This window comes from Tiliqua scincoides, chromosome 7, assembly GCF_035046505.1.
Source record: "Tiliqua scincoides isolate rTilSci1 chromosome 7, rTilSci1.hap2, whole genome shotgun sequence".
NCBI lineage: Eukaryota > Metazoa > Chordata > Lepidosauria > Squamata > Scincidae > Tiliqua > Tiliqua scincoides.
The window spans coordinates 27,907,909-27,919,016 of record NC_089827.1 but is presented as its reverse complement, the minus strand read 5'-3'; the positions used below and the strand labels follow the sequence as shown (position 1 = coordinate 27,919,016).

The following is an 11,108-nucleotide window of genomic DNA, read 5'->3' as shown; positions in this document are numbered from 1 at the left end:
CTATATGGGGGTGGCAGGACTTTTGGATCACCTCATGCAGTACAATAATTCATACAATGTAATGAGCAAGCAGCTAAAATGAGTGGCTAAAATTATTGCTTGTGCTGTTAATTATTGATACAGGACAAAATCAGGTAGTGTATACATTGGGTATAAGTAAACTGCTTATTTTATAATAATAAGATACTCCCTCATACCCCTATCAATTCTTCAAATATGCTGGATTGAAATGGCACCATTATAACCCAGGGATGTGCGGTGGCTGGGGAGGCAGGTGAGGCAGAGCCTCCCCCAACCCACACTCAAGCGCGTGGGTTGAGTGTGCTTGAACACCTCACAGGGAGTCCATGCTTTTCAAAGGACTCTGGCAGAGAGGCTCTGCCTCACCTTGCCTCCCCAGCCATCACACTTCCCTGTTATAAGCCACTTTTACAAGAAGTATTAATTCTTAACATTTTAAGATGCTGCAGAGTCTCTTTCCATATGGGACGCCAACACATATTTGATCAGGTAAATTCTGATCTCTGCTACCCGCCTTGCCCTTTGCAGGTTCTGATTGGCCCTGTGGGCCAAGCCAGGGGACACACAAAGCGAAGACCTGCACAGCAGTATTTGCGCCAGAGATACCCTGCAGGCGCTCAGCACCTTGGCAGGCTGCAATGCCAACAGCCCTCGTTGTGTAGGTTGGTGCAGAGACAAAGGAGAGGAGTTCCTGTCCCACCCTCGAGGGTCCCCTTTGCAGGAGCAATCCCTGCCCAGATTTCAGTCTGCCCCCTCCCCATTTAGCGCCTGCGCAGTGAAGCCTCCCTCTGATGCGGATTCCTGGACTGGAAGCGCTCAAGGGAGAGGAGAGCGAGTTCCAGGTCCTGATTTGCCGGGGAAAGCGAGCCCAGGGACGGGACAGCACTTGATGCGTCTCTTCTGCCTGGGAAGAAAGGAGAAGCTGGTGGCTGCTTTCCTCTGCCAGAAGGGAGGAGATGGGGATTCTCCAGGTGTGTCTGGGCTGTTTCCTAGGTAATGAACTTGTTTTTATTTAAGCTTTGTGATCTCCTGCCTTCGAGTCTGATGCCCAGCCTGAGAAGAGCCTGCTTGTATCAGAGCAGGGCTTTCCTGGTTCCCCCTTCCAAACCCGCTGTGCTGGGCATCTGCAGCCACAGTGCTGGAGCAGGAACTCTCGGAGGCTCACTGAAGCTGCCGTCCTGTCCACACTTACCTAGGAGCAAGCCCCATTGACTGTAACGGGACTTGCCTTTGAGTAGACATACATAGATTGGGCTCTCAGGCTGCAAACTTATCCACACTTACCTAGGAGTAAGCCCCATTGACTGTAACGGGACTTACCTCTGAGTAGACATACATAGATTGGGCTCTTCGGCTGCAAACTTATCCACACTTACCTAGGAGTAAGCCTCATTGACTGTAATGGGACTTGGCTCTGAATTCGTTCGCGTTGCACCCCCTTGTTAGCCTCCGCTCTCCTTCCCTTCCCCACTCGGTTCTGTGGTCTGACTGCTCTGACTTCTCCCTCCCCGTCCCTTTAGCGTGCGATTGTAAACTCCTCGGGGCGCAGGCCGGCCGTTTCCCCGTGCTACTCTGTAAAGCCCTGAGTTGGTTCTGTGAGCGATTGAGGCTGCTGCCTGCAAGCATTCGTGCCCCAAGAAGGATGCTGTCCCCATCTCTGCCCCCCGCACTCAGTGGGACGCATTTGGAAGACGGGCACAGCCCAGGCACGCTCGCGTGGACCGCACGCTCTGAACTTTCTTCCGAGTGAACGGGCAGCGGAGCCGACCACCAGTCTAGCGACGCAAACACTGACGTGGAAGTGAGCTCTGTAACAGAGAAGACTGAGAGCCCAATCCTGCGCGTGTCTAGAGTCAATGGGACTTACTCCCAGGAAAGTGTGGAGAGGATGGCAGTCAGAGTAAACATATTCAGAAGAATCGTGGTGTCTGCTGGAAGTGGGTTCCAAAGCTATAGTAAGAGGCACACTTTCCCAGGTGCAAGCCACACAGAATCCAAGAGATGTTACTTCAGAGTAGACAGTTGAAGGGCTTTTGCCATTTGAAGCTGCCCATCATGGGTGCCCCCTTTCTGCTTCCATTTGGGGGTTTACACAGCTTGAAGCTCCTGGCTTTCTCTGCAACTCCTGCCCCACTCTTCGGCAAACCTTTTCACAGGTGATGATGGATCCTGCATGCTCAAGTGGAGATGCTCGCTGCGGAATAGGCTCTTTTTGTTCACACTGGCAGCCCACCAGAGTTTCATGTTCCATTTACACACTTGCTAACACACAAAAGAATCATATTTCCACAGGAGTAAGGATGGCATGTGGCATGTGTGAATTGCAGTCCTTAGCAGTGGAGTAGCTAGAAAGGGGCGATTGGTTTTTGCCTTTCCAAGGACTAGTGGTGTAGCTAGAGGGAGCTAAGTTGTGCAGGGAGCCTCCCCAGGGTGTGCAAGCGGCCCCTCCCCTTCGGAGCCATTCCAGGTGGGGGAGCAAAATGGAGGTGTATGCACAACTAGTGCTGTGCCCTCCTCTAGCTATGCCACTGGTCCTTGGAAAACCAACTCCAGCCCCATTGAACCCCAAAGTCTGCACCTTCTAGAGCACCCCAGCCCCAAAGAACCTCAGGATCCCCCTATTGAGAACTCTTCACAGTCTTGTTGATGGCCATCAAAGCCACCCTTTGCATCCTTTCCACCCCTTCCTAAAACCCAGTGCCTCTTGCTGGAGCGCCAGCAGAACTTCCCAGCAGTGTGAATTCCTTGGTGGAGCGGGCTCCACCACAGTGATCTCCCTTGTCTGCACGTGCTCTTCTCCCCAGGGAAAGATCAGCGAGAGTACGGCTTGGAAGCAGAGTCGCCTGGCGCCACATGGCTTTGATTGCCTTCCTGTGGCTGGTGGGGTTGTGTTCCCTTTGGCTTGATGCAAGGGAGCTCTCAGGAGAGCCAGCTGAAGATCTTCTTGGGCTTTTTAGAGCTCTTTCAGGGGGAACTGAAAGAATCATATTTCCACAGGAGTAAGGGTGGCACTTGTGAATTGCAGTCCTTAGCGATGGAGTAGCTAGAAAGGGGCAATTGGTTTTCCTCTCCCCATCCTATCCAATTTTCCTGGGCCAGTGTAGCTGTGCCAGTGGGGCATGTACTGCATCCTGTGGTGGGGAGGCAGAGGCCTCCTCAAGGTATGGGAGCATTTGTTCCCTTACCTTGGGAATGCATTGCAGCTGCCCATGCTGGAAAGTTGAACAAGATTGGGCCCAAAGTTATCTTTCAGTGTTGTTGTCACCCCAGCCTTCATAATCAGAAAGAAAAGCAAACCCACCCACTCTCACAGACATAACTTTATTAAATTAAACACATGCACATCACAACTTGCCCAGTGACTGTTTTGGAAGCGCTTGCCACAGTCTTGCACATGCTTTCTTGGGAGTCAATCAGGCTTATCTGCCAGGGCAGAACTACCTTGGCTTTGGAAAGTGGTATTTGGTAGCCTGAGGGCTCTACATGGGGCCCAGTTCTTGATTAACAGCACAATATTATGCATGTCTCCTCAGAAGTAAATTGCATTGTATTTAATTTGGCCTCCTCCCAGGAAAATATGCAAAGGATTGTAGCTTGAATCACCTAGGCTCAGACAGTCTTTCTAAACACTTGCAGTGAGGCCCCAAATCACAGTCTGCTTGTGCCATTATGTTCTGATTACTGTTTCCTCCTCTCACTGTTAATTTGTAGTAACCTAAAGGATTTTAAAAACCTGCAGCACAAGCATGTCTATTCAGACTTAAGCCCTGTGCACCACAGTCCTAGGCACATCTACTCAGACATAAACTCCATGGAGTTCAGTGGGACTTCCTCACAAGGAAGTGTGCATGGGATGGCAGCTCTAATCACAGATGGGAGTGAAATGTGTGACATGCCTTGGGATGATGGTGGATGATGATTGGATGACCTTTTCTCCCATTGCATCACGACTTCTCACATCATGGCACTACAAAATGCCCATAGGCTGGTTGTAGGGAGGATGGCCTTGGAATCTAGAATGTTTGCCTAATCTTCTTTTGACTCTCCCCCTCCATTTTTAGGCCTCTGGACCACTGCAGTGGCTCAGGAACCAGAATTCAGTTATGGATGCGCTGAAGGGAGTTGCTATCCAGCCACAGGAGACTTGCTGATTGGCCGACACTCCCAGCTGTCTGTCACCTCCACATGTGGACTTCAAAGACCTGAGCCCTACTGCATTGTGAGCCACCTCCAGGTAAGCCCTGGCAGCCAGTTTCTGTTAAAGAGAAGCTGCCGGTGAATTATAAACAGGGGAAAATTGATCACATAGCCCTTTCCCCTCCTCCTTTCTGCTCTCCCTTGGCTGACCAAGCAGCCCCACACCCTCTCTAGATAAGTAGAAACATCTGCTGCTGTCTAGGGGTTGAGAGGAAGCAGACAACATCCCCCGGGCTCAGATTTGTTTGTACAGTTGCATGTGCCTCACTGTTTCCGGCTGTTGTTGGTGTTTGCTCCCTGAAAGCACTGAACCTTCTTCTCCCAGGATTATTAGGAGTGAGATCCTTCCTCTCTGGCACTCCTGACACCAACAGAAAGCTCAGGCTTTGGGGAATTATCTCTCAAAGTGCAGACAATCCCAGAGAAAATCTTATATACTGCTTTGCTTTCAGCGTCATAGCTGTAACAAAAGATGCGAGTCTTTGGCCATGTGTGCACAGAGATTTCTTCCACTCCTGATGGTACTCTGGTAGGTCCAAAGTGAAGAAGTTGCATCATGAAGAAAGGAACCAAAAAGAGAGAGAGAGATTCCCATGCCACAATTCCCTTCAAAGTGTCGGGTAGTGCTGGCCCATGCTGTTTTCATGTCCAGAACAAGTCAGGGGCCTCTGTGCATCCTCTGGAGCACAGATGGGGCGGTGCATCAGGACAAGTGGAAAAACCATGCATGCTTGGGAATGAATATGTGCTTCTCTTTAGCAAGATTCTTTCATGCTAAATAAGGACTTAATCCACAAATGATTTATTCCAGAGTAGCCCAGAAGAAGACTGTGATGTACTTTAGAAGTTCTCTGAAGTGATTTGTGAACTGCAGCAAAATTAAGAATTGAGTAATCAAAGGGAATTAAAAACAATAAAAAGTTGTCTGGCCTGTGGCCCAACTAAATAACGCTATATGTGTGCAGACTCTGAGGTTTTTAAAAAAGACGTTTGCTTTGAACTTACTTTTAGTGTGTTGTTACATTCCATAGCAGTTACGTGTAAATCACTAGAAACTCTAATTCAATAATGTTCAATTCTAATTTAAAAATAATTGAAAGTGGGACTTGGATTACTAAATGTGGGAAGAATCTTAAAATCACATTTCAGAACCAACTTTTTAAAAGCCATATGTGCGCTGTAGACAGAGTAGGTTTAGTTTGGGGAAGTCAGTAAAAAGCCTATATTGCATGCACTGGTATTCCATTCTGGATCTCTGCATTAGGGGAGCCATAGATGGGCATTTAGTGTGCATTTATCCTGAAATTAATATTGAGGCCATACTAATCTTATAGCCCAATTCTTCCCATTCTCCCCCCCCCCCGGCTATGCTGTGGTACCCAAATGGCAACCACTGTATCCTGTGTGAGGGGTAGTTGTGGAGGTCTCTTTGGTGTAAGCCTCTGCAGAATGGGGAGGTCTACTTGGACTTGTGCTAGCTGAACATCAGGGGCAGGTCTGTGTGGACCTGTACCATGGGGTCGGGTGTGGGAAGGGGGAATAGGATACTGGCGCCACCAGCACTGCTGATCCTGCCCCTCTCAGGCCCAATCTGTGCATCCCTGTTGCTGCTCTCCTCCGTTTCACCCCCTCCCACCTCTCCCACTCCAGTGAGTGGCACCCACAGTCAGCACATCCTGTTCCTAAGTTACTGACTTTCTTAGAAGAATCACTTCTGTCTGTGATCTGCACTCATGGCTGAGTACAAAGCTTTCAGCGATCTGCACACCTTACATGGTTCCAGCCAGCATGAGAAAGATTAGCCAATCAAGAAAAGAGATAAATTAGTGGCAACTTCTTTCAACTTCTGATTACAACTGCCTACTGCAGCTCATTTGCAACTCCATTATCACAAACTCAATTATTATGCAGGCTGGATAAGGAGCTTCCATGGGCTTGATCAGGCCTGAGGACCTTACGTTTGTCTCCCATGGTGTAATGGTTATGGAGCTGAAATTAGTCCTGGAAGATCCAGGTTTAAATGCCTGCTCAGCCATGAAGCTTCCTGGATGCCCTGGGGCAAGTCACCATCTCTCAGCCTAACCTACCTCACAAGGTTGTTAGGACAAAAGGAGGGAACTATGTATATAAATATTCTCAATAATAATAATTAATGTACATCATTCTGAGCTCTTTGGTGGAAGAATGATATAAAAATGTGTGTGGGGGGGGAGAAAGTTTGCAGAGTTTCAGCACAGCAAGATTGTGAATTGGCACTGGGTTGGTTTTTGATGGGGAAGATAATAGCCCCTGCATGACAGATTATTTTGTTTTATTTCAGGAGGACAAAAAATGCTTCATTTGTGATTCACGAGACCCTTTCCATGAGACACTCAATCCAGATAGCCATTTAATTGAAAATGTGGTCACAACATTTGCTCCAAACCGTCTCAAGATTTGGTGGCAATCAGAAAATGGTATGTCCTTTGTGTGGAAAATAATGTAATTGTAACTCTTTGGCTTTGTTTGATCTTCCATGTTCCTGTGCACTCATTAATTATCTAAACCGTGGTCTACCTTGTAATTATTGCCTCTACTTCATAGAGTCTCAGTCTAGGAGCAGCATCTTTTGTTGTCATAAAATTAGAGCCTTAAATTTTTTGCATTTTTTGCTCAGAGTTTTAATATAAACTGCAAAGCAGTTTTAAGAAGAAAAAAAATTATAAAAATTCAAGGCATTTAGTTAACAGAAAACACAGATTTCATATATAGGACCTCACATGCAGGACCAGGCAAACGTTTCTCTCTTTATATGTACCTAATCCTTTCCTGAAACAGCCCAGATTCCCATCCAGTGTGAATCTGGATGAGTACATTAATTTCAATGGGAAAAAATGTTAACTCCTCCAAGCCATTCAAAGTTCACCCAGAAAAATCACCCTAAATGCCTAATAACATAAGGGAAAAAGGTTGTTACACAGGGTGCAATCCTAACCAACTTTCCAGCATTGGCATAGCTGTGCCAGTGGGGCATGTGCTGCATCCTGCAGTTGGGGGGCAGTCACAGGGCTCTTCAAGGTAAAGCAATGTTTGTTCCCTTACCTCGGAGCTGCATTGCCCTTACCTTGATGCTGAAAAGTTGGTTAGGATTGCTCCCACAGTAAAATGCAATAAATAACATTTAGTGACAACATTATATAGCATCAATAAAGTGTTAAAGTAGACAATAAAAATGTTTCAAAAGCTCTGGCATCACATAATGAGGTTTAGCACCTCAAGCTTTAGTTGCAATCGATGAGCAGCTCTCTTATGTTTCACCTATTTTTCCATTTTCCTCAAGCTTTTTTCTTCTTTCATATTCACAGCAATTTGTAGAAATGCAGCACAAAAACAGATACACTGTAAAAGCATGTGTAATGCACATGCCTTGAAAATGGGGTGTAATACTCATCAGGCAGTGCATCTCAGAGGAAAAAGGGTGTCTCTTTCCCAGCTGTGCTTGATTCTATGTAAAGCATTTTCCCTAAAGTCTGTTGGGTTCATCCTCTGGAGGCTCCCCTTGACCCTAGAGCATGGGAGAGGGCAGGCGTTTGCCTGTATCCGTGGTTTCAGGTAGCCACATGTAGCCATTAAGGTAGCCAGAATGGAACCCCCACAGATATGGGGGCGCAGCTGTAACTGTTTGAGCAATACACCTGCCAATATGGGACAATGGAGACAGGGTAATGGGAATGCAAATGTAGCTCCTGAGTACTTTTGTCTTCATCTGTCTGATACAGTCATGCTTGGAAAACTGAACTGTTATGTTTGTGATTGTGAAAGAGCTAGAGATTTAAGTTCTTCATGATTATGATAATCACTTTTGACCATGAGTACCCCAGTAAAGTATTCTCAGAAGCTTTCTTAACATATATCTATTCATAAGCACCTGATGAGCATTTAATAATAGGAAGGATTGGGACAGGATGTTCTGCTTCCCTACCTTTGCTTCTTTTCTCCCCAACCATACTTCCCAAGAGGTAGAGGGGTTACTCTTCCTCGGTCTTCCCCCCCATGATATTTCAGAGGTAATTAATGTTAAGTCAGACTATGTATAGTGGTAAATTAGGCCATAACCCAGTGATTTTCAACATTTTTCATCTCACAGCACACTGGCAAGGCACTAAAATGGTCAAGTCACACCATCAGTTTTTTGACAATTGTCAGGGCACACTGTGTTGATAGTGGGGGTCTCTGCTAATAAATGACCCAATCCCAATTTCCCACAGCTCACCTGAGGACCAGAAGGCCCCGGTGTGCCACAGCAAAGTGGTTGAAAATGTCAAGGGCAAGTTTTAAGCCAAAAATCTTAGAATTTGCTATGATCTTAATTAAAACTTAGGGTAAAACTTAGGAGTGTGTGAAATTTTTTGAAAACGACATAGCAGTAATCATTCTGAGGCTGTAACAGAAAGCAAAAAAAGGGGGAGAGCCATTTTACCTGCTCTAAACAGGAAGGGAGATGAAAGTACTTATGGGAGTTGTAGCCTTTGTGAAGATTACAGTATAGTACAGGTGGTGCCTTGCTGTTGGCGGGGGATCCTTTCCTGGACCTCCTTCGGATACAAAAAAACTGTGGATAAAAATCCTTTAAGGCTTCCAAAGGCGACTGGAGATGTGCTCTGGTTACCTCCAGAGCCTCAGAAGGCCCTCTAAGCCCCTAGGAGGCCTTAGGTCACTTCCAGTTTTGCGCAAAAACCAGAAGTGACGGTTTACAGCCTTAAAAGGCCTTTGGAGGGCTGGGGAAGCTTCAGTTGCCTTCAGAGACTTCAGGCTGGGCCTAATCTGGCTCAACATGGGCTTGGGGATCCACTCCTGCTTCTCAGCCAACCAAGCATGCACTCTTAGAACTTTTATTTACCCTATGACTTGTGTATAAGTTGACCTATGTTTTCAGGTTTTTGAAAACATAGTACAGGTCCAGCCTTGTTATACACGCATTTTTTATACACAAATTTGACTCAACACGGATGGCCCCCTGCAAATGAGAAGGAATGTGCTGGCCCCTGGAGAAGGGGAAAAATGCATCCCCTTTAAAATCACAGTTTAAAAAACAGCTTTTTACTGTTGCAAAGAGACCCTCATGCAAGTGATTACAGGTATAACCTAAGTATCCACAGATTTTTCCATCTCAAAGCTGGGGATAGAAGGGCCATTTAAATTAAAATAATGCCAGAGAGGGCAGCAGGCTGACAATCCATCAGTCATTCTCTCTGCAGGCTTCGCTCCTCCCTTCCCCCTGAGCCCCTGAAAGTTCTCCATTCTTTCCCCCTTGCTGGGGCTCCTGGTGAAGGGAGGAATTGCTGCCTCCTAGTGAAGCCTAAGCTCCTGGAGAGAGACTGATTATCTCTGTGTGCATTACAGAGGTCATCAAGGCTGTTTTTAAATCACCAGAGCAAAGAAACTTTGTTCTTTAAATTGATTTGCTATAATGCGTTTTTTGCCATCCATGTGAGTTCTTGGAACCCTCTCGAATAATGAGACTCAACCTGTATACATTTTTATCCTTGTATCATGTATATAAGTTTTTGACTTATATATGGTCCCAATCCTGCCTCCAGTGCTGTTGTAAACATTTAAACCACAAAGGGAACGTGTTCATCTGCCCTCTGCTTGTAACATTCTATCTTCTGTAGGTTGATCTGGGGGTATGCTGCTGCCTTACAGTAAGGAGTTGCACTAGGTAGCCTTTTGGAGCCTTCCTGCTCTGGTTTAATAATACTTATAGCTGAAGTGGTACTCCATCATACCAGCGTTTTATCACAGGATTTAATAACAGGGCCATGACTGCTGTCAGAAATGATCATGCACGTAAGATCTTTGCGTTGGAGAAGCTTAAAGAGCGAAAATAGTGTATTGGTATCAAAAGTCTTTTTTAATTTTATTGAATGCAAAGTTGAACCTTAACTTACCCAAAGCCATTCAGGAAGTCAACAGCAAATCTGTACATAGAATCTAAAATGCCAGTAGTCCTACTCCCTATACCTTGGCCAGAAGCTTCTTTGTCTTCCTCCAGTGTAATGTTTTTGTTGAACAATGGCAACATTCAGAGATTGAACTGTATTAGCATTTTCTGTTTTGATTTCATGTGACTTGTTATATGCAATAGAGGACTTGACATTTGTAATTGCAAGCTAGTGACTGCATTGGAAATGTTAAATTTATTTTTGCTGCAACTTCCTCAAAATTCTTTGATCTGTTGCAAAACTCTTCCAGTTCTACGCTGTGCATAGTTACTTGATAGCACGCTCTCTATAGATTTCAATAGAATTAACTTCCAAGTAAGTGTGCCTGGAACCACAGTCTTGTTTTACAAAAATCATTCAAGTGGCTTGGCTGAACTGCTATTTGTCTCCAGTGTTTGGCATTCAGTATTCTAAACAACTGCAGTCCAATTTTATTGGACTAAACTTGGCACTGGTATCATGGAAAAGCTTCAGCATGGAAGTTCACACAAGTATCCTTCAGAAATGAGTAACACATGATTCTGCCTGTCTAGTTTTTTGCAGTAGACCTGGCTTCAGAAACCACAATGATAATTCTTGTTTCAACTGAACATACTTTGAGAGTTCTGTAGTATCCACAATTACCCTTTTTGTCTGTATTTTGCGTTGTTTGCACTTGCAATAGTCACTGGCTTGCAGTCCATGGCAGGAGGATATCCTATATCAGCCACTTGTGGGGAAGAATGGAAAGGTCCACTTTTCTAAAATTGAAGCTTTCCTTTGTAAAACTACTTTGTAGTTTTGTAACTTTCCTTTGTAACTACTTTTAGACAGTGCAAATAAACTGTAGGCAGCAACATCTGCTTTTCAACAAGCAGATGACATTGTGAAATGGGCAGCCCAAGCCTGTTGAAATTCTGCCCTGAT

The 11,108-nt window shown here is 45.6% G+C and overlaps 1 protein-coding gene across 3 annotated transcripts in view; it reads left to right on the top strand.

Annotated features, from left to right (window-relative positions):
• The first annotated feature begins 837 nt into the window (after positions 1-837).
• LAMB1 (laminin subunit beta 1) overlaps positions 838-11,108 on the top strand; it is a 78,201-nt gene continuing 67,930 nt past the window's right edge. For 2 of the 3 annotated variants that reach the window (XM_066633263.1, XM_066633262.1), the window contains exons 1-3: positions 838-992; positions 4,083-4,255; positions 6,539-6,674. In XM_066633263.1, coding sequence (XP_066489360.1) covers positions 911-992; positions 4,083-4,255; positions 6,539-6,674 — 391 coding nt within the window. In that variant the 5' untranslated portion in view covers positions 838-910. Of the gene's footprint in view, positions 1,015-4,082; positions 4,256-6,538; positions 6,675-11,108 lie in introns of all 3 variants that reach the window. The other variant, XM_066633264.1, reaches the window with a different exon arrangement.